This window comes from Vanellus vanellus (genome assembly GCF_965231255.1).
Source record: "Vanellus vanellus genome assembly, chromosome: Z".
Classification (NCBI taxonomy): domain Eukaryota; kingdom Metazoa; phylum Chordata; class Aves; order Charadriiformes; family Charadriidae; genus Vanellus; species Vanellus vanellus.
Window position 1 is genome coordinate 88,951,450 of NC_138908.1, and position 23,948 is coordinate 88,975,397.

Here is a 23,948-nt window from a genome sequence, read left to right on the forward strand (position 1 = left end):
GTCTCAGAGAAGACACAGTCTGCCGTTGAAGGGAAGCGCAACTGGCAGGCACAGCACTGGCTGCTGCAGAATGCCTCTGTGCTGACAGAGTTCACTGGATAAACATTTGTTCTGAAGTATTCCCATTTACGGGATAGAGCTCACTGTAGAGATTTTCAGTACAATGTTATTTCATTTTAGGTTCAGAAACCTAATTAATTATTTTAAGAAATAAGAAAAAAAAAAAACTACTTAAAACCCCCATACCTTTCTTCACAGATTAAGAATGTACTGCAAATTAAAAACACTGCTTTTACACTAATGGCTTATCGTGACACGCATTTTCGCACAAGTCTTAATGCTTGTTAGCCAGGTAAAAGGTGTTAGTCCTTGGATGGCTTTTTCCAGTGTCCTGGGGGTTAAGCCTATTTCAGAGGTGTTCTCTAGTGCGTGCTGTTTAAGATGCTAGTGAGGAAACAGTCTTTATCCTGGGACGGCTGGACCACCGCCCTATACTTAATTCCTCTTCAGTACCTTCAGATATTTCAAGAACTAAAAGCAGCTACTGCAAAAGAGAATCCTAAAATTTTAAGCCCTGAAATTTGGCTGGAAAGAGTGAATAATCAAGCCCAGCAGAAGAGAGAACTTAGCTGAAATTCTCATTCCACTGAAGCTGATGGCGCAATTTTCCTGTTCCCAGTGATGCCAGGCTTTTACCCTTTGGAGAGGTTAACACAACTCTTACGCTTGCCACAGGTAGAATCCTGTTACCCCACAAGCAGCGGTTTTATTTACCTATGTCAAAGAATCATCGTGGTCGTAGCAAGACAGTTTTGGTTAGGTCAGCCTACCCGCAGACTGTCGGACACTCCTGTTGAGGAACACAAGGATAAATTACATTATTGCACTCTTGCAAAAGTGAACAGGAAATGGCCCGAAGCTCAGATTATTTACTAACATATCTGAATATCTGGTTATTTAAAGACTTGGTTATTTAGATATTTCTTTTCTTTCCCCAAAAAAGGGACAACTATACACTTCAGATTAATCCTAATTCAGGTCTTTGTAATGAAGATCATCTGTCGTATTTCACATTTATTGGTCGGGTTGCTGGTCTGGCAGTATATCATGGGAAGCTATTGGATGGTGAGTTATTACGCTGTGTGGCTATGCTACTGTTACTGGATTTTTATTAAATGAAATAAATCGCTTCAATAATTCGTATGCCTTAGAGCATAGTACTTCTGGAGACAAAGCGTGAGAGAAAAGTAATGCAACTGGAACTGTTGGAAACTGCATTCCTGATGTGAATGGTGATTCAAAAATTGTAGTGTCTTACTCAACAAACACATTTCATATAAAGTTTTGCTGCTTTCTCCACTCGTGTTAAAACTCCCGAATCAGCATTGCTAAATAATCACTATCCCTAAAGGAAAATCGCTGAATTCATATCAGCCATTTCCATGCAAACCTGCATCCAAAGCAGTTGTGTGGGTGTCAATTGTAGCGTATTTTGATCTGTAAAGTTATTACTGAACGGTTTAATGAGAAAATATGAATTCTGCAGAACTTTGAAATCCCGCAATAAGCAAGCAAACATTATAAACTGACTATATTTTATTTGGCGATAGTGCAGCACATTAGAAGAGGAGGCTGTCCATGCTGTTTTTCTAGCATCTCTTTTGAGAGAAAATGGCAATTTTAAATGGATTAGAGGACCTGGAGCTCAATTCCCCTTCTTTTGTGTCTCTCTGCCATTAATGTTATAGTGTTTAATAGCGTATGGGAGTTAATGGCACAATTCTTGTAATTGAAAAATTGGACTTTCTGTGCCTAAATAAAAAATGAGCCTGCTGGGTTAACTCGAGCAGTTACAGCGCTGTTACTTTCAGGAGGTTTCTGTCTTGCTGGCACACTAGGAAGATATCGTGGTGTATTATCCTTGAGGAGTCGTGTCTCTGTGTAAGGTGAAAATGCGAAACAGTGGAGGTAACGCTCTTCCCTCTCTTTTAGGCTTCTTCATCAGACCTTTTTACAAGATGATGCTCGGGAAACCAATAACTCTGAAAGACATGGAGTCAGTGGTAAGATAACATTTAAGCCGTATCAGCATTAGCAATTATGTGGTTTTTTCCTCTGGGGAAATTTATAAAAGCTAACAATTGCGTGAACGGCCTGGTGGAAAACACAAGCTCATAGTTGCAACAGCTTTAGAAAGATACGTACGGACTTTTTTAATAAAACAAATTTTCTCTGCTAGTACGGCTGTTTCGGCAGCAGTGCACTGACAGTGGCGAGAGGGACAAGAGACGTGAATAGGGCAGTAAGAAACACACCATAAGATGCGTAGTTATACTTCCAGATTTTCCACCGGGTCAGCTTTCTCCCTGTTACAAGGAGCACCGCCAGCGAGGCCTACGGCTTCCTGGTCACGCTGTGGGGCAGGAAGAGGGGGATGCAAGGGCTCAGGTCTGACCTGGAAACGCGGGGAGTTGCCCGCAGTGCTGGAAGGAGAAGGGGTTGCCAGCTGATAACCAGTTCTCTCCAAAATATACTTTATGAACGCAGCACAACTTGTCCCCTTACCTCTGCTTTGGTTTCCTTCCCTGCACTTCCTCTGCTTTCGCACCTTCGACGTTAATTGCAGTCAAGTGCTTTCGTGTTGGGCACTGTCTGGGAGAAAACCAACTTGTTTTACAAGTTAGTAATCTCTACATTTGTGTTGTAAAATGAAGGACAACAGCAAATAGGATTCCACAGCTGCCTAATCTAGATGTGCAGCGTGCCGGTATTGAAACACAGTGCATCTCGGAGATGTCCAACAGCTAAATACGAATGGTTTCCAGTAAGTTAACAGGATGATACTGGGTTTTGTCTTTTTAACCCTGTGAGGTCTGTCCAGTTTTTCCACTGCTATGGCCTTTGGAGAGCCTTGGGGCTGTTAGTTTTGTCTCTCTCACTTGGAAGTATTTCGTGACAGCTACGTGTACTTTTTTTACTTTTTTTTTTTTTTCCTTGGGTCAATCTTTAATTATGAACCTAATACACAATGAAGATACAGCCCTTTTAGGAAATTAGAGGGGTCTTTTATTCAGTAAGGTTCAAGGCTTTTCATAACAACAATGCCATCAGTTATTGTATAACATATTATCGATGTAAGGAAGTGGTATATAAATTGCTTTAAAAAGAATGTACAGTTTTATCAACAAGACATTTTCCAACCAATTATTTCACAGCGCTATATACATATTTACCAAATGGATATGTAGAGTCAGTTTACTGTGGTGTATAATAATGCAATGGCAAGTCAATTAAGAAAAGTTCCGTGAATCCAAAAATAGAGCATCTAAGCAAAACGCAGCTGAATAAAGTAATCCGTCTTACCCTGCTTTACAGTAGCTGTGCAGATAAACGAGTGCTCAGCTTTCCAGTCTCTATGGAGTTCTAGTTCTAGATGGTTTTATTTGTTCAATTTAAAGTTAAACTATCCGTTTAACGTTCACATTTTCAAACTTTGTTTAATTCTGATCTCCTGTAGGATAGTGAATACTACAACTCTTTGAAGTGGATCCTGGAAAATGACCCTACGGAGTTGGACCTCATGTTTTGCATAGATGAGGAGAACTTTGGACAGGTATGTAAAGGTTATCCCAAAACTCCGTTTCCATCTTACTATCGGTTATTGCAAAGAAGTAAATAAATACTGAGCAGTATCTCGTGGCTGCGAACTTGATCAGGACTGTCGAATGTTAATGATCAGTGTAAGCAGACTACAAATATTTCCAAACGTATGCACACACTGGACTGTCAACAACATCCTCATCCGCTTCTCGGTGCTTATTACTTTTTCCCTGAAGCAACATAAGTTGCATCAGTTACCTGGAAAATTAGAGAGAACATTAAAGCCACAGGATGAAAAGGTTTTGTAATACACTCGGTTGGTTGTTGGTAGTTTTCATTATCTTCTGTTCTGTAACGATTTAGCTTCAAATTATTGATAGCCTTTCACTGCCAGCTTTCACTTCTGCTGGCAGAAGTTTGTTCTCTGACTCAAAGCATAAATCAACTTACCTGGAGATACTTTCTGCTCTTCTCCTAACTCTGCAATACCTCAAAGAGCTAATTCTGGCACTATCAGCAAGATTGATCTTTGTTTAATTTACAATAGATGCATCTGATGCCAGCAGAGATTAATCTTTTAGATGCTGTTCTTCAGCAGGTCAGCGCTGTTCAGGCAAGAAGCAGATCAGTGCTAAAGTGTGACAGGTAATCAAAAGAAGTTGCAGCCCGTCCGGGAGTGTTTATGCTCTCGGGGAAGCTACGAACGGATGTTAAAATAGCTGCAGCTTGAGGTTCACGCGTTCATTTCTTAGTTTACTTTTTTTATTAAATCTCTCCCTGTGTTGTTTCTGTGTATCATGGGTACAAAGTCATTGATGGCATTTATGATTTCGTTTGTTTTGAACACACCATTTTAGCATGTTCTTACAGTATGTGTGGGGTTTGGGGAAGTTCCCTTAATATAATTGTAAGAGTACACGGCACAGGATTTGTCCTCTTTAGAGAAATATATTGGGTGGGGGTGTGGAATAAAGGCATCAGAAACATTCGTCTTACTGTTCTTGACATTTTGACTCACCGTCTTACCCCCAGAGTTTTTCTTCATAATGTGGCAGGTATTCTAGGTTTTGGAGATTTGCGTCTTCGTTGATGTAGGAATGCGCAGGATGCTGCTGCAGCTGTGCCGCTGGTACGGTTCTGCACTCTGGTTATGCCTTAGCTCCAGTTGGAGGGACCCATAACGAGTAACTGACTTCACGTGCTCATTTAGTGCCCAGTTTATGATCAGAAATAACAGTTCTTGTTCAAATTACTGTAATGTGAATTCCAGGTGTTGAGCTGACATGACAGCCTTCCCGTACGGCAGGGGGAGGAGGCGGTTTGGGCTAGCTCTCCAGCAGTAGTAATGACTCTTGGCTAACTTCTGTTTCAACTTTCAACTCGCTGAGTTACAGACAAATGCCTAAAATGGTAGATAAAATAATATTGTTTCCGTCATACTGCTGGTGAGATGTAAAATTGGCAGGGCAAATTCTATGGAAGAAAAGCCTGGAAAAGCTCAGTAGTGGAAGGACAGGCGGTGCTACAGTGAGGAGGAATTCATCCGGCTAGAGACAGACACATCTTCTCAGCCCAAATGCGTACAGGGTGCTTTCCAGCAGGGCAGAAGTTACGGGGAATATTGACGGCGCCAGCTTTTTCTGCGTGTGCCGCTGGCCGTTGCCAGCACTCGGGGGACTGCTGAGGGCCCTGACTCACTTTGGCGTTTGTTTTGCCCCATCTACTGCTAAACTGCTGAAACTTTATAGAAGTGCCCGTGGGAACCTGAGTAGGAGATGATGCTGCTTCCAGAAGGACATTGCGTATGTAAGAGGGAGATGATTGCATTGCTATAAGGTTCTGTATTTATTTATACTTCATTTATCACCACAGCCTTAGCTGGAGGTAGAGAAAAACAAGTAACCTCTGGTAAATCTTATATTCTTATTACCTTCCTTACTTAATAACCAAAAATAAGGTTTCAGTAGTTGTCACAAGTCAGTAAGAAATACAAAGTGGGTATTTTCACCATGTGAAGGATGGAGAGCCAGCTTCAGAAAGCAGAGAAAGAAAAGGTCTGTATTTCTCCAAAGTCCTCGCTGCCTTTGGAACGCTACTTCTCGTTTCTTAAAAGCAATGTATCGTCAGCTGGGCAGGAAGAGTCACGCACCGAGAAGCCTTCTGTGTGTGATCTTCGTAACTTCAGCCTGTTCAGCTTTGAGACTATGGCAAACCTTTTCCTTATTAGTTCTGGACTCTCTTCTCTGGGCTTTACGGAATGAATAAACTAGTGTTTGAGAGGTGCGTAGGCTCCCTATTAGTTATTTTCCTTAATCGTACAGTCATCAGTAATAGGTGTATTTATCCAGATAGACCTATTGTACTGTTTCTCTCCATGTCGAAGCAGTCAGTGTTAATCCAGTCCTCAAAAGAGCTTTCCAGCCTCCTCCTTTCACAGCTCCGTTTATTAGCTGATGAATTTACTGCCTTACTGTTACTCAACCACAACATCTGATTTAATTATTAAAGATTAGTAACAGCTTTTAAAAAAGGTTTGGTTGAATGTGGGTGCAGAGTCGCGTCTCGGTTGCTTCGAGGGGCCCCGTGCTTTTGAAGTGACGGAACAAGCCGGCTGGAACAGAGCGACGACTCACGAGCAGCAGAAGACTCGGCATCCCTGCGTCCCCCCGCTGAGCAGCGCTCCCCGGAGCGAGTGCGGCCGAGTGCCTGCGCTGTCGGCGAACACCGGCATCGGCACCACAACAGCGCCGCTTCACAGCTGCAGCTGTGGAGCGTACGGTTTGGGAGCAATTTTGTGGGGGCACAAACTGATAAAAGCTCCCAACCTCGAGCTGTCCTGGTCCCTGCCCAGCATTAATTCTGTGAATTCCTCCTCATAAATCACTTTGTTCGAAATAAATACGTTATTTGGATGTGCTGTAGTTTCTTGTGAACTGTAATGAATTTGAGTTTTTTCAATCTTACGCTCCACGGAGACACCGCCCTTAGCAAATGTGTGCTTAAGCATTTCTGTAATCTGTTTATCTACTTTACTTTTTTGGCCTTTTTATGAAACAGTTTCTCTGTGGATTTTAAGTAATCATTTTTTTCAAGCATTTTGAAACATTAGAGGCATTTTTCTACCCTTATTAAAGTGGAGTATGCATTTACCCCCTGAACCTGCTGTTCCGGACTACAAGTTTGCTTTGGAATCGTTTGCTCACTTGCTAATGAAGATGATCAAGAACTCATTCTTACAAGTGGCCGTATAATAATTTGTTCTTAGTGATGCCATCTTTAAATGTGGAATGTTTTGATGTCTCATTTGCTATTATAGCATGATATTTTTACTCCTTGGAAAATGCTGCTGAAGGAGAGTGGATTTTGTGAGGAATGTTGAAATGATGTCATGTTGTGTTTTGTTTTGTTTTTCTTTTGAAATACAGACATATCAAGTCGACCTGAAGCCCAACGGGTCAGAAATCATGGTAACAAATGAAAACAAAAGGGAATACATTGAGTATGTATACATTTATGGAATTTCTCTTGCGTGTGAGAAAGTACAGTTGTACCTGTCTTAGCATTTACCCTACTGCAGTTACTGTAGTTTGTGCTACACTGCAGCAGCAGAGATCCTTTTAGAAGAAAATGTTATTGTTAACATTGTTTATACCCTGACCCTTAGGAAGTCTGAATTTTAACCTTTACTGTTCTATGAATTACACTAATCAGGGGAGTCTGTGACCTAATAGGGAACTATTTTCTTGATGGGTAGGCATGAGGGACACTGCAGAAGGGATGGGATTGTTCTGAGGGACGGATATCTGCATCTAAATTACTCGATGAAAAGAAACGGCGCAGCTTGGCTGCTGTACTTCCCCTGGTAAAGTAGACATAGGAATTTTGCCCAGTTTCATGCCTGCGTCTGTCTGGTACCTCCGTGCTGAGGGCGACTAGCTCTGTGTGTCCATCTGCAAAGGAGGGATGAATTTCTGCCCTAGGAGTTAGGGGTTTTCCCGATGAACTGTTAGGTCGCAGAATACAAAGTGAGAGTTGAGTGCGGATCTGAGCGCTGAACTGGAGCTAGGAAAAAGCATAGGGTGTCTGTATAACTTCTCAAGCTCGTACTTGCCATTGTGGTCTTCGTTCAAGGAAGAACTCAGGAACTCTGTACGCGTGTGAGCATTCCCCTAAGAGGAGAAGTTTGGATTTGTTTGTTAATCCCCTTTGCGGTGTTGTGTTAGAGAGATTTGGCTGTAACGGTGGAACAGATGCATTCTCATGCATATGTTGTGTTTATACCATATCGTGTATATAACGAAGAATCACTGTCTAACAGGAAATCTGCTGTTTTGTTTGCATTGTTTTATTAGGTAAAGTTTATTGCAGAAACAAAGGAAAATAGATAAACCGACTAAATAGCTGCTAATTGAAAATCAATGTTATTTCTTTAAGCATTATGAGAAAATCACAGCAGGACTTGTCTGGTAACTCCCAAACGAACAGTACCCAACGCCGTAATGCCTTCTTGGAAAACTCAGTTTACATAACATCGGCCAATATCAGAACAAAAAAAGAGTAAATTCAACTCGCTGCTTGGCTTTCCTGCAATCCCCACGCGGGAAACGCGCTTGTCCAAAGTGTGGCTCAAAGCGCCCGAGTTCACATGAGGCGGAAGGTGCTCCCTGGAGGGACCCCGGCCCCGACCACAGCCGCAGTGCTGCTACCACAAACTGGCCAAAGCTAAACAGGCTGTTTCGGTTTACTGTTACGCTTCCTCTGTTTCTCTGCCTGCCAGAATGTAAAATAATAAATTCAACTATACCTGCTGACAGTTTGAATTAGTGGAGGAACTAATTGGATTTCTAAAGCATTATTCTAGAACCTGTGAGGTATTGATGCCGTCGGTGGTTAGCACTGAAATACAAACCTTCTCCGTTGCTATTGCAGATTTTATTGATCTATTTATTTATTTCTAGGCAGGCTGTTATGTGCAATTACATCTATGCTCAGATTTTGTAGACTTCGTTGGGGATTGTTAATTACTCCGAGCTCTGGAAGAACAAAATGTGTAGTCAGTTGGGTACCTAATGCCAACAGTAAATCCATCAGCCGGAGTCTGGGTTACAGCGTCCTTTAGACGGAAATAAGGCAGAGTAAAGCACGCGCAGGCCCTTCGGGCCACAGGCACGCCTTTTCGCCCTCTTCATCCTCGCGTTAGTCTCCTCAGGAACAAAAGGCTTAATGTCACGGCGTCTGATAGTGTCATGTTAAAAGATTCCTGCTGATGTGGAAGAGTCTCAGCTATAGAATGTGGAAGTGTACGCGTAGAGTTTGTGTTGCACGCTAAAGGGAAATATTCATATGAGAATTTGTTTGTAGTCACTGAATTTTTTTTTGGCAATTCAATCAGCCGCACAAGGTAAATTTGAATAATTAAAAAAAAGCTGCTGAGTCTCCTTCACACCGGGTTGGGAGATGGGTGAAGTTGTAAATGGGAAGCTGGAACCCTTCGGGTTGCTGAAATCTCTTAAACACGTAGTTTGCAGTCTTCTAATGAGTGTGGTTTTGTGTCTTTGGTTTTTATAGCCTGGTCATCCAGTGGCGGTTTGTAAACAGAGTTCAAAAACAAATGAATGCATTTTTGGAGGTAAGGTTCTTCAGCTGCTTATTTTTTTCCCCCAAATAATTTTTTTTTTTTAAATGCGGATTTCTTATACATCAGTGTCTGCGTTAAGGGAGTGTGGAGCTTTGCATAACCGCAGAAGTCCTGCAATGCTTATGTTTTATGATTTTACAGTTTTACCTTGTGTAAGAATATGTAGTCTTTCCTTTAGGAGAATAAGGTCATTCTCCTTCAAGCTTAAATTATTGAAGCTTGAAATAATTTACTAATTAATTTTTTAAATTAGGACTCGTACTTCAGCAACTGGGTTCTGAACATGAAATACAGTTCTTTGTTCTCTGCTATTTACTCAGGTTCCCTGAAGCCAAAGATTCTGTTAGATAAAAACTTAATTTTATGTGGTATGAGAATTTTAACTTCGCTTTGCTTTCTGTAGGGATTCACAGAACTTCTTCCTATTGATCTGATTAAAATTTTTGATGAAAATGAACTAGAGGTGAGTTTGTTTAATTGACATTCAGAGACAACAGATGACAAAAAGATGCGTTATGTTTTAGGCTCGTCATCCCTCACTTAATTTGTCATAAGTGAATTTGCAGACAAAGATGCTTTGCTTATTGTGGGAAATGAGATTTTTCTCCCAAATTAATAATATGTTGATCGCATAAAAGCACAAAAAATTGTAATTATTGAGTGAGATGGTTGAGTATGTGCGTATAAAAAGCATGTAAGTAGCTCAGTGAATTAACGCCATTATGCCTTTTCAGTCATATTTTGAGCAAAATAGCAGAAAAGATGCTGGCACACAGCATTCATATGTCATAGTGTACAGTGTGTCCCCAGGAAAATGAAATGTTCTTTGAGAGTTGCGAAGAGAAGCTCAAATGCTCCTTTATGTTTGCGTTTGCACTGCTCCGCTGTTTAAAAGGTCAGACAGAGGGGAGACGTGCCTTTGCTTTTCTGATAAAGTGCACAGGATAATGCGATACCATCTTCAATTTACCTCCACCTGTAGTTACTGATGTGTGGCCTTGGCGATGTTGACGTTAACGACTGGAGACAACATACCATCTACAAAAATGGTTACTGCCCAAATCATCCCGTTATCCAGTGGTTCTGGAAGGTAATGTTTTTTACTGCATTTTGCTTCTCTGGCTATTGCTAAAAGTGAAAGTTCCTGTATTGTTTTGCGGAGTCTGTTATAAATTTTTTTTTCTTTGTGAAAACGGCCGAAGACTCCGGCTGTGTATGTTGGAAATGACGGCTGTGCTGCTCAGTAGAGACTCTACTAGCAATAGACCCAAGATAGGAAGTCTGGATCTTTGGTTTTATCTAAAGTGTCTCGCAGCATTTATGAAGTAAAATACCTTTATGAAAAGTGTGCGTCCCCAGAAAAACTACTAACATACTTTTTCCTATAACAGCCATGGACTTTTTTTCAAAGGTGTGCCTGTTTTTCTTGAAAATACCCACATCTTACAGCTTTGTGTAGGTACTTCAAACTTTGTTTCTGGGTTTCTTACTGCCCACAGTCATGAAATGATGTATAGATGAAGACTCTGTATTTGTAGCAATCCCAGTGGCGATACAGTCCCAAAAGGCTCGGGCTGCGGTCCTGCTGTAGCGCAACACTGAACCTTTGCAGTCTCTGCTCTTCAAGGCTTTTCTGCCTTCTCTGTTTCTCCACTCCCCCTCTGGGGCACACTTACCCCTGCAGTGCGCCCATCCTGCCCGCAGCTCCAGGCGGGTGCGGTATGGCCCTACCCCGAGGCACGTCACCTCGGCCGGGAATAGCACGTGGCGCTGCTGCCCGAGCCCTCTCGGTGGGGGGGCCCAGTGACACTCCTTGTTTAATCAGAGAAAGCCCAGTATGGGACCTGGATCGCATCTGTCCAGTTACATGTCTCCTACAGTCTAATAGAGATCGTTTACTCAGGTTTGGTTTTGTTTTCTAACAACCGACAGCTGTGACAGTGCAAAGCCAGTGACTGTGTCTCTCTGTCAACAGGCCGTTTTACTGATGGATGCCGAAAAGCGGATTCGGTTACTGCAGTTTGTTACTGGGACGTCACGCGTGCCTATGAACGGATTTGCTGAACTTTACGGTGAGCTTCCTTTCCACTGCCCGCGGGTTCTGCTCAGCGCTGGAATGGCCATACAGACCCCTCTGGGCACAACTGCAACTCAGCAATGGCCAACCTTTGGTCCCCTGTAAGAATTCTCCTGGATGCCAAGAGCACGGGAGAATTGGGGGTGCACATTGCAAAGGAGTCGAGTTTTGTACACTGTGGGTGTTACATAGATGCACTCCTACCTCCCACAGAAAAAAATTTGGCTGTCAACAGGACTAATATTCATGTAATGACAATATTCGTGTCATACGAACAGCATTTAAGGATAATATTCATGTAATGACAATATTCGTGTCATACGAACAGCATTTAAGGATAATATTCATGTAATGACAATATTCGTGTCATACGAACAGCATTTAAGGATAATATTCATGTAATGACAATATTCGTGTCATACGAACAGCATTTAAGGATAATATTCATGTAATGACAATATTCGTGTCATACGAACAGCATTTAAGGATAATATTCATGTAATGACAATATTCGTGTCATACGAACAGCATTTAAGGATAATATTCATGTAATGACAATATTCGTGTCATACGAACAGCATTTAAGGATAATATTCATGTAATGACAATATTCGTGTCATACGAAGAGGAGGAGAATGCACGTTTAACCGAGCACTTTGATTTGCAGATGTTAATGTCTGAGCTTCCTTCTTTTGCATTACACACCCTCTATGCTAAGGTGGTTGGATAAACTTCACAGGCGAACTGGGCTTGGAGATCACTTGCTGTGATGTAGTTTTAGTCAAGAGAGTTTGTACCAGGTATTTTGTACCAGTTGAAAAATCGAGCCTATTATTTATGCAAACAGTTAATGTTAAAAATAGCATTTAGGCAGTCTCTGTAGTGTCCAGCAATTTATATTTCGTATGATTTTCATTTTCAACCAGGTTCAAATGGTCCTCAGCTGTTTACAATAGAGCAATGGGGAAGTCCTGACAAACTGCCCAGAGCTCACACATGGTAAGTCATAAAAGCATAAAATACTACAGTTTATACTGCCAAGAAGGAGGGGAAACTGATGACTGTGCTTCTCTCTAACATCGTTTAGCTCTGGATTGTACAGCTTGTTATAAAATGGGATACTTTTTCCCCCAGCCTAGGAAGTGGCGATGAACTGCAGGAAATCTGGCGTAACAGAGCAGGCGCAGAAAGCCACTCTACATAAAGGGCATTGGGCAATTCACTAAAAATGTGAGGTCATAGTCCAGCTGACTTCATTTAATTCTAATTTATAGAATTTGCAAGTGCTGAAATCATTCAATACCAATCTTTGTCTTGCTCTGTTGCATATCAAGAATATGGCTTTTTTTTTTTTTAAGGTAACGCAAGTTGTGCTGTATAGGAAAATTAATTTTTAGAACATTAGTAGAGAACAGTGATCTTAATCATTCTATAGAATAAGAAGCTTTGTTTAAAAAAACCCACCCCAACAAAACCCTAAACACATTCCAAAGTCAATCCATCCTTTTCATATTTCAGTTTTCTGTAACATTTTACAGGACCTTTTCAAGACTTTCTTTTGGAAGTTTATTCTTCTTCTTTTCCCCTCAGCCAGTACAGAGTCTGTCCTATAAATTCAGAACGTCTTTGCTGAGCGGTAGGAAATCAGCTGTTTAACAAAGATGGAATGTTTTCAAATCAACTAAATATGGCAGGGGGGTTCTGTTGTTGTGGGCGGGGTTTTTTTTCTCCTTTCCTAAGTGGTTTTTAGCACATTCCCACGCTCAGCTCTGAAATGAAAGGAGGCACACGGTTATTTTGGAGCGCTGCCTTTGGTACGGGCAGGACTGGATTCAGAGCTGCCTGCAGGGAGCACAGGCAGTAGTTGCGTTTGCAAAGGACCCCGTGGGGATTGTCCCCATTCGAACAATAAGAGAGATCCTCTGTTAAGACACCCAAATTATTTAATGTTTTATATTTCTTTAAGGGTACGTGTATTTTTCAATGGATTATTAAGTGATTCTTTTCCTTCTAAATTTCAGCTTTAATCGCCTAGACTTACCTCTTTATGAATCTTTTGAAGATTTGCGAGAGAAGCTCCTTATGGCAGTTGAAAATGCTCAAGGATTTGAAGGAGTGGATTAAACATGGGTGTTTTTCCCCCCTTCAAGCAAGTTCTGCTTGCACGTTTGCATTTGCCTAATGGACTCCGAGTGACTATGGCAGAACCCTTGCACAGCGCTGGTCCACGCAGCAAAGCCTTCCCAGCGCGGTTGCCTGAATCCAGAAGGTCGAGCTGTGATCTGCGGGTGGCTTTTCCGACGTTCCCACAGCAGATGACAACCGCTTAACAGGAACTCTGATCACATTTCAGCAGGACTTACTCTATTTATGTTGTGCCTCTGTAGGCAAAGCCCTTAATAAATATTTTACATCGTTGCTAATGACAATGAATGGAATTAATCATTTTACAGGTATAGTATTACAACTCATGTTTACTTTTTAATTGATTTAGACATTTTCAGATTTTATTTCATTACAATTAAATACCATATACTTGGAAAAATGAGCATTTTTCTTAATTTCATACCAGACTTGATGCCAGTGTCATTTTTTCAAAGCACATTTTGAGCCTTGTGTTCCCAAACTGTTGAGAAAGTAGGAGAAAGCTCTGTTGGAAATTTTCTCCGCATGGGCTATATACCGAGAGCAACTCTTTTTATCGAGCACATCAATATTTTTCTGTATCCAGAAGTATGGACTGGATGTTGCATTTTTGTATAAATATTAGAGTAGTTACCAGTCAAGGGAGAATCATAACACAGCATGCCAAATCTCATGTTCAATAAAGAAATTGCCTCATTATTGGTAATACTTACATGTACTATAGAGCATTTGGGGTAGGGTTGGCATTAACGATTTTAGGAAAATATGCTTAACCCTGTCATTATCTTTGTATAGTGATTCTTTTATTATCCTTTCCTCTTTACTGTTTGCAATGGAGGCATTTTGAATGAAACCTGGCACTATGTGATTTGGCACTATGGAAAACAGGTCTGTTTTGTCTCCTATTTGTATGCATTTGCTAATGATATCTAAATAACAATGGTTTTTTTGTTTGTTTCTAACTGCACCAACTCTAAAGGCACTTTATGTAACACATGGAAGTCATATCTGTTTTTTTATCATAAACATTAATGTGATTATATTCCTTCTCACTGCACATGTCTCTCTGGTGCAATATCTATCAATTGTGAATTTGGCTGCTGCTGATGTATAAAAGAGAAAAAACAAACAGATGTAGAGCTGAGCCTGCAGACATGTTCCTCAGCAATTGTTTTTGTGATTTATTTTTTACTTAATCACAAAGGTTTATTTAATATACACTGCTATCTAATCAATTTTGTTACCTATGACATGTTGCATGCTTAAACTATAATGTCTGAGTTGCATCTCTTTTGTGACGGATTAAAAGTGACAGATTTGTATTTGATCCCAGAAGTTAAATGGTTACAGTACTCCTAGAGTAGGTTTGGCTTCAGCAATTTAACATTCAGTTTTTTAAGTTTTGTCCACATACTTACCTATAGATAGGCTTTCTCCCCCCCAGAACGCACTTAATGCTTCTGAAGCAAGATGACACTGCATGCTGAAACAGAATTTGACCGCGTTGCCAACAGCTTTTGTAGCCTCGCCCTTACCCTCCCCGGCACCCACTGGCAAGCGCAGCGTACGTCCGAGAGCGAACAGCCACCCTGCAGAGAGTTTAATGCAGGAACACCTCCGCTCAAAGGCTCCGGGAAAGAAACCTTCGTGCCAATAACATTCAGCAGCTGTTGTGCGCTGGCGGAGAGTTTGAAGCCCTGCTAGATGCATGAGGACGGTTATTCTGTTATCTGAACGCAGGTCAGGATTCATTTTGTTACGCGAGTTTCCTGACGTTCCTTTCTGACCCTTTCCCTTCGATGAGCGAGCTTGAACACGAGAAAGCGGACTGCGTCCGAGCAGGTAGAGGAACGCTGTACTGACCGTTTAGCTGTGGGAGGCAGAGCACGAGGTAAATCCAGGTATTTCCGCTGACCTCGGGTATGTCAAGCCCAGCTGGTTATAACACGGACTCCCGTGAGGGAAGGGTCATACTCCAAATTTTGTTTTCTTCCTCTCTTAACCTGGAGGATTTTTGGTGTGGTTGGAGGCTCTACTCCTGTTCAATACCTTAAGAACTCCTGAGACCGTTTTGGCTGTGAGACTGCAGTGCAATCCCGTGTCTAGGTGAAGGCTGCAGTAGCGCAGCTGAGGCAGAAGCAGGAGGCGCGTTCTGTTTAAGAATCTGCCATGTCTCCTTGTGATCTTGCTGCGGTCCCTTCCCTCCCCTCCCCCTCGGCTGCTACAGCAGGTTCACTACTGCCATCAAGGTCAAAGCCCCTCCAGCTATCTGCAGTTGCGCACTAACATCTGATTAAAAGGGACACTTTTGTTCTTCACATTCTTTTTCTGTAAAGAAAATTTAGAATGACTTAGCTTAACATCTTTTCAGATTCACTCATCTCACAAACCGACAGATGCACCAAAAGCATTCGCTAGGTGTTAAAATAGTGAGGCGAATTTTGCCGAGAGTTGTAATTAATGTGCATTTGCACACTGAGCAGCAGAGGAAATGGATTTTCCTCTGCAGGGCTCTTTTAGCTTAAGGCCGTAGTGCTGTTAGCGACGGCCTATGCTGCATTCCAGACTTCCCAGCTAGCACTGCTACCGGAGCTCCAGAAGCTGCATTTGAGGGACTCTTTCTAGGAAAAAAAGTAGCTAAATGTCATTGACCCGAAATGTCTAAAACCCAAAGCAACTGACAGTCCAGCGGGACACGTACCACCGTCCTGTGCCTTTCTGAACACCACCGTCCTCTCCTGTGCACTGACCGCATGGCCCATTCACCGCTGTGGTGCCAACACTATCTTCAAAGGAGAACCTTTTTTTCTATTCAGCTGCTTTTTTTGGTTAATAAATAGTAATCACAAAGGTGGTACCTGAACCATTATTTGTTTGGTCTTAAGAAGCCTTAAGACAAATAACTCAAAGCCGTTTGTCAGAATACAGGGTCTGCAGCTGTCACCTCCTCTTCTCAGACTTAGAGACGTGCGCCCTGTAAGGCTGGAGTTCGTGTACACCACACCGGCGCATTCATTCCCACTTGCATGCCAAACTGCCACTTTTTGTCTTTTTAGGCCAAAAGTAACAAAAACCCCCAAACCCTCTGTTACCACAAGATTTATCTTATTGCTGACTCTCCCTCTGTGAATGACAAGTGGAAGGCGCATGAGTGCCATGCTCGCCTGATGCACGAGCAGAGGATGCTGCTGCAAGTTCTGCACCCGCAGGGATGCAGTGCAGTATCGGAGCGGGAATCACAACTGCAGCAGCGCTGATCTGCTCCGGGTGCTCTGGGTGAAACACCTTACGTGACACGGAAGGGGCAGGAACCGTGACCGCTGGGGAGCCGGGGAGGGGAGCTGGCGCCTCGGACTGCGCTGTGAGAGCTAAGAAGAGTTAAAACTAAGTGATCATACGCCTGTGAGTGCAAGGGCTATTACTTAGTATGTACAGTAGAAGAAAGGTAAATTACCAGATTGGACATCTTAAAGTGTACATTAATTTTCTTATCCTCTTAATAAAACTTTTTCCTTTTGTAGGTAAAATTGCAACAACAAAGAAAAAGCCCTACAGTCCTCCCCCATCTGTTACAATGTTGCACTAAGAAGTAATCCTATTTGAAATGCATGGGAAGCCTATAAAACTGGAATTTAACCATATTAATGTTATGTACCCATTGGGTCTGTCGCAGTGTGCCTACAACCCTGTTAGACACCACCACCACCGGCGCAAACCATATTTAGTCACACATCTGTCAATGCACACTGCTAACGATGTTTGTCCACGTTTATCCTCCATTTACATGTTGGGGTTTTTTCCTTTTCTGTATTATTTTCACACAGACCTTGCTTTTTTTTTCCCGCCTCTTAATTTTTTAAGGTGTAGCTGTAAATATACACAGTATGCATCCACATACCACAGCATGTGTTGCATTTTTGTACTTTAACCCGTGCCACGGGATTTGCAGCAGCGGGTGAGCCGTCTGCCCCCGCTGCACACTTGCCGTCACAACTGTGCCATAGTCCATAGGTTATGATTCTCAAAACCCAAATGCAAAACTCCAGAAAATGATGTTGCTACATCTGTCGTTTTGAATATAAATTTTAAATCAAACTTAAGACTGAAATTATTATTTCCAAACATGCAAAAGTGTCAAACATTCCAGCTTAAATTCACACTATTTAATAATTTATATTTTTTGTAAAATCACCTCATAGTAGAAGGCTATTCAAAGTTATGCTAATCTACCTTAAACCTGATTTTAAAAGTACTACTTACTTATAGATAATGCTCATTTTCACAATTAATACACCTCTAAACTGTGGTTGGATTTGATACACTGTGGGGAAAGGATTTGTTTACGGACGAAAGTCATCTTTTCCATTCGTTTTCTGAGGAGCAGTGAAAGAAAGCATAGTTTGTTCTCTTGACAGCAAAAGCTCAATGTGACAAAACGAAGCTGTTGTAATGAAATGATGCAACTTAAATATTTAATAAAGAATTATGGAAGCTACAGCATTTTATATTTCAAATATATTTTTTGTCTAACTGAAGCTTTGTTTCATTTTGTTAAAAAAATAAAAACTTGCCTTAACATCACAATTCGCAGGAAGGCTTTGGCAGCCCGGGATGGGGGTGGGGGAGCCCTTGTGCAGTCACTCCTGTGCCCGATTTATTTTTTAAGTAATTAAACACACCATCCACATAGTTCAGCTTCTGTAAAAGCCGTTCCCAAATTTTTCCTGATGTTCCTCACCTGTTCACAAAACACTAATGTGTCTGATGTTTTCAACTGCATAAGAATGTGTCCCTGAGAAGAGTGTCCAGTGGCTACTGGTCACTGGTGCACAGCCGCCTCCAGAAGGCACGATTCAAGGTAACTTTGTAAGGGTTTGAACAATTAATATAAGGTTAGTGATTATGGAGTGTTCTCTAAAGAAGTGGCATCAGATAAAATACCAATAAAGAGCTGGGAGAGGTGCAGTTTTTCTATCATCGCCTCTGTTCCATCATCATTTATAACACAAAAACTGTAATACTCCACCAGACTTCCATGAGAAGTTCTGTTCCCGAATTATGCAATTCTGCAGTCACCATACAAAGCAGCACACTTACAGACTTCCCCTGTTTAAGCCATACCTGAAATAAGCGTGAATTTTCTATGTTTACAGCAGAATTTTCCGCAGCGCACAATAACGTACATGCTACAAACAAAATCCCCTACTTGCAACAAAGTCGAGAGCTCAGTTTCACAGTGCAAGTATACACATCAGTAAGTCTGTTTGGATTTTCAGTGCTACAATTCTGATGTTGCCAGCAACGGAACTAATGTTTCCTTTTCTGTTAATCAGTGTGAATGCCCCACTTACTTAAAAAAAACACCACCACAAACAGGCAAAACAAAACCCAACAGCAACAGAAACAAACCCACAGAAACAACCCAACCCTAACCAACACAAGAAAACCTCAAGTCATATTTTGACTTAAGAGCTCACTTGAGGAATGCAGCGCGTTCTTCTTCAGCTAATGTCAGTGCCCGAGAGCTGCAGATGGGCTGCGTTATCTGTTCGTCTGAAACACAGACTCAGTACGTACACAACCAGCTGTCCCCTCACTTGCCTACACGCAACACTGATGCGACTTGCACTAACACACACCAAGGGTCACGCAGCACGCTCCGGCAGCCACCTTCAGCTGCGATTTGCTGACGAAAAAGAAAAAAGGAAGGGGGAGAAAGAAAGAGGCCCATCACCACCACCACCCTCCCATCCGCTTCAGCAGGGTCCTGTAGTCCAGGGACTGGAAGAGGAACAAGGGCGGCCAAGGCGACTGGCCAAAAAAGAAACCTCTTCATGCGATGCAGAAATAGCACCTGCCATCGGCAGCGCTGTTCAGCTTATCAATAGATGGGAGCCCCTGTTCTGAGTCAAGTTACTCGGAGCTCACCAGCGCTGCCGTGACCCTGACGACACCAAGCCCTGGATGACTCGGCCCATTAAGCTCTGCAGCCGAGTTATTTTTGCACACGTGTGTGATGTTGTGGTACATCATCTCCACCTGCAATCGCAATATGACTTAGTCTGTTTTATTAATCAACGCACCAGTCTCTCTACTGTTCAGCTGTACCAACACCACAGAGCAGCAACTAACTTACTTTGTATAAGCTTTATTTGTGCCTATCTATCTGTATTTTCCTCCCTTGGGCACCAGTTTCTGAAAGGGCTGCCCACGTCCTTCCCCTTCTTCAAACCACCACCTCTTCCTACACCGGAGCAGCCAGGCAACGTATTTCAGTCCATTCTATCAGCCGACATCGCAGCCTCCCTTGTACCGGAGCTAACGCAGCTGTATTGTTAACGTGCTCCTTTACACCAGCAAACATCTTTACACTGTAAAGTGACAAACTCTGTGTAGTGCCAAAACATACAATTAACCAGCCCTCATTACAACAAAAGTTTAACACAAACAAAACACACCTCCACATACATGTCTCTTCCAGTGATACCTACGTGTGTATTAATGTTTTGGCATCCTTACATCCAGTAGGTTTCCAAAAGAAAAAAAAAAAAAAAAACACCACACCACACACACACCAAACAAACCCCAACAAACCACCAGACACACCCCACAATTCCATTTGTTTTTCTAATTGGAAATGAAAAATAAATTGTGGCAAGGCAGCGTTCTAAGGTGCTAAAGAATGTCTGTGCAAATCCTTACAATTCGCTGTTTGTATATGGCTAGTAAGGTTTTGTTGCCCTCGAGACACAAGCAAACAAACAAACAAAGAAACCATGTCAATATATTCAAATCCCAAATCAATTCCTATATCTCAATAACACTCTGTGGCCGCCCATAGGAGACGCTGCAGTAACTGTATTAGCAGGGAATACATTCATCTCCCCAACCCTCAGACTCAGTTGCTTCTGCCCTGACATTTCTACTCCTGACAAAGGAAACAAATCCTACACTGTCCAAATAAATACTTTTTTTTTTTTTTTTTTAAAGCTTCCTGTCATTAGTAAGAACAGCCATACCAGACCAAACCTCAGGTCCAGCTGGGCAAGTATCTGATTTGCAGATTCTTCCAAAACAGCTTAAGAGTAGGGCAAACAGTAGTGCTTCCAGCAAATGCTCTTTCAAAGGCGAGTGATGTGCAGCTCAAAGACATCCTACAGCGGTGATGGCCTTTTTTTTCCTTGAACATGAATAGCTATACAATTTATGTATTTTTTAAAAAATAAATAGTTTCTGGTGTCATGGGAAATTCTAGTATTTACAGCTGTTTGAGCACAGTGGCCGTGATCATTTCCAGTGTGGAGTATCTCCCTTTATTTTGAACCTGACACCTCTTATCCCATAGACATTCACCCTCGTGTTTCTTAGACACCTCTACCCTGCTTGCTAGCTCTCTGCAGGTAGTCCAGAGGTCTCTGGTTTCCTTTGCTTGCCACGGCTTCCATCTGGAAGGCCGTCAGAGCAACACCTCCTCCAAACCGTGCGGATGTCAGCACAGGCTCTTACACTCCCCCGTGCCCCACACGTCTCAAACAAGGGCAAGCCTGACACAAACGGCCGCCAGAGCTGGCTCCTCACATGAAAATGGTCCTCGCCGTGGTTCAGGACCCAGCCAAGGGGAGATTAAACTGACAAGATGTACAGGTATATTTATGTCACTGGCGACAAACTGAACAGCGAGGCCAGCAGCTCTGCAGGCTGGCAAAGAACTTCTGGCAGTGTTCAGAATTGCCTACTGCCATTCTGGTGCAGAACAACTTCCAGGGTGTAGCTAGAGAAAAACGGCCCCAGGAGTGCCAATGACAGCAGCGGGCACCCACTGCCCCCGTGGCATGAACTCCGTGCCTCGTGCTGCACTGCGCTTCCTCCCCCCTGCAGGACGGCAGTGCTTACAGACCTTATGACTAGTACGTGCTAATACCCAGAAATTCGTTACCTATATTAGGACATGCACTGGGTAGGGATAACACAGTAGAGCAGTTGCACACGTGAGAATTACAGTTATTGCTGACAACTTAGTTGTAACTATACGTAATGAGTATTTGGGCATTGGAAACCTACTGGCAATCACAAAAGACTGAAATGCCTTTAAAAAAAAAAAAATTCTGGTCCACACCCTCTTCTCAAAGCCAACCTCTTCTCTGCTTCAGCAACCTCCAGTGTTTCAAACCCAGCTGAACGACAAGCTGAATTTCACGCTTCCCTTTCATTCCAAGGTTGACTCTACACAAACCCCACTATCGTTTACATCCCCACATAACACTATCACGAGGAAGGCACCCAGGGTTCGCTATGGCAACCCAACAGGAAACGCTCCCGTTCCAAACATCTCCAATACAAGGACCACAAAGATAAATAATCTCGATGATTACTGCTGATTATTTTCCCCAGCTTTTGATTGAGAGCCTCGTTCAAATGCAATTTATTCTTGCTCAAATGCATCTGCTATTTTCACCCAACTTATTTTCTGCCATTTGCTGTGGGTGTTTCACGGGACTCTTAAATTTAAGTGCAATACAATATAAACTTGAGATATATTAATTACAAATACACAAACCTATTATCTTTTACCCTGACTGTCATCTCAGCTGTATTAATACAAGTTCTTGACTTTAAATTTTGATGTGTTTTCCTCTCTTTGATAAGTCTCTATCAGTAGTGTATAACAATGCAACTGCTTTAAGATGTTATGCTGGTAGCTCATTTTTTCAAATTCAAATATCTGCAAATTTGTAAGTGCTCTAATAATTTGCCACACTGCTAATAACCTACAAGCTGATTGAAACATCGATCATTTCCAGCAAGTTATACTATGAAAGCAGAGAAAGGCAATAGCCACCACACTAGCAGCGGCTAAGTCCAGCTCCACCAGGGCACACAGCTCCCACTGGGACCTGACAGGTACCAACACCTCAACAGGAGTCAGACACTCGGTGAGTTTGCAGGGCTGAACGTTCAGGAAGCTGAAGAATTTGCAAAGCAATTACTGAACAATGATGTGGCTGTTCAGTCAATTACCATTGTAGCAATAGGACGAGGGGGAACAGTTTTACACTGGTAGAAGGGAGATTAGATGACACATTAGGAAGAAACTCTTGCCTGCGCGGGCGGTGAGCCCCTGGCACAGGGTGCCCCGAAAAGCTGTGGCTGCCCCATCCCTGGAGGGGTTCAAGGCCGGGTTGGACGGGGCTGGGAGCAACCTGGGCTGGGGGGAGGTGGCCCTGCTCAGGGCAGGGGGTGGCAACTAGGTGGTCTTTGAGGTCCCTTCCCACTCAAACCATTCTACGAGTCAATGGTTCTATGACTTGAATACAGGGAGCTTGATCTCTGAGTACTGAACGCACTTGTTCTCAGCCAACAAGAAATTTAGCTGTAATGCACATCTACACAGCAAAGGGAGCGATGACCACTGCCTCAGACTAGGGCAGGTAACTCAGGCAGCAAAGTCACAGTAACGCCTGCAAAGACACGAACATAACACTCGTACTCGGGTTTCCAGTCTCGTACCCTCCCGCCTTGCTAGCCTACGCTGCCACAGATGCAATCGCACAAGTTAGAAACACAACTTCATTTTTCCTGCCTATGTGCAGAAACAGGTGGACAAACTTGGGGCTTCTGCTTGTTCTGCTAATTTGGACTAACTACGTGGTCCGTTTTGTCACTCTTTCAGACTCACTACGTACTGCTCTTTGTGGATACGTACACCAAGAGGTTTTCTGTATGGGTTTCAGAGTTTTTCTCCAAGTTGTGGAACACTCTATTGTCATTCTACAGACCTCTATCACGACTGGATTAGCTAGAGGACACGACCTCCCTGTGAAATCAGTTTTTAAACAAAACAAACTTTGAGCCTTGGACTAAAGTTAAAGAATAACAGTGATGGATGCTCAATCAATACTTGGCAAATATCAGTTGCCTGCAACGGCTCGACACTTCTCTGCTGTACCTCTAAATATTTCAGTATGCTGATGCAGAACGTATCTTTAGTTTTAAGGGTTTCTTTACACAGAACAAAGACCAAAAAACACTTTGAAGCAGCTAAAGGTTAATATTTTGTGCAAGTTGAGGAATTTCCTTCCTCTGCAGCCCATCTACAATTCAGGGAATTGAGTGCTATTTGTTCCCACAACTGACAACATTTTCCCTACCATCCCAGTAATTTCCTGTGCTTCAGTGCTTTACTTCTGTGAACAACAGCTTTTAAGAAAATTGTCGAGTTTTAAGCAGTTCTATTTCCTAATCAAGCATGCAGATGGTCTCTGATTATCTAATAATAATGTAAATAGAAGTTGTGATTACATGCTGTTATCTCAATAGCTTTTTACAACATGCACATCTTGGACTCAGTATTTCCTAGTTGTGCCCCTAGGTTTGAGAAAAAAAGAAAACAGAAAAACCAAGAACATGTGGTCCAAATTATGAATTCCCCCCCCCCCCCCCCCCCCCCTTTTATAAAGGGCTTTGTTATTTGATAGCGAGGCAGGAGGC

General features: G+C 42.4%; 1 protein-coding gene across 15 annotated transcripts in view; it reads left to right on the top strand.

The window, feature by feature from the left end:
* The window catches only part of NEDD4L (NEDD4 like E3 ubiquitin protein ligase), a 181,942-nt gene extending 163,947 nt beyond the window's left edge, over positions 1-17,995 (top strand). For 5 of the 15 annotated variants that reach the window (XM_082497952.1, XM_082497953.1, XM_082497951.1 and 2 more), the window contains 10 exons: positions 1,004-1,125; positions 1,993-2,063; positions 3,518-3,613; positions 7,026-7,099; positions 9,169-9,229; positions 9,642-9,701; positions 10,221-10,328; positions 11,214-11,310; positions 12,242-12,314; positions 13,337-17,995. In XM_082497952.1, the coding sequence (XP_082354078.1) occupies positions 1,004-1,125; positions 1,993-2,063; positions 3,518-3,613; positions 7,026-7,099; positions 9,169-9,229; positions 9,642-9,701; positions 10,221-10,328; positions 11,214-11,310; positions 12,242-12,314; positions 13,337-13,439 (865 nt within the window). In that variant the 3' untranslated portion in view covers positions 13,440-17,995. Of the gene's footprint in view, positions 1-1,003; positions 1,126-1,992; positions 2,064-3,517; positions 3,614-7,025; positions 7,100-9,159; positions 9,230-9,641; positions 9,702-10,220; positions 10,329-11,213; positions 11,311-12,241; positions 12,315-13,336 lie in introns of all 15 variants that reach the window. The other 10 variants (XM_082497947.1, XM_082497955.1, XM_082497949.1 and 7 more) reach the window with 7 other exon arrangements.
* Positions 17,996-23,948: the final 5,953 nt, after the last annotated feature.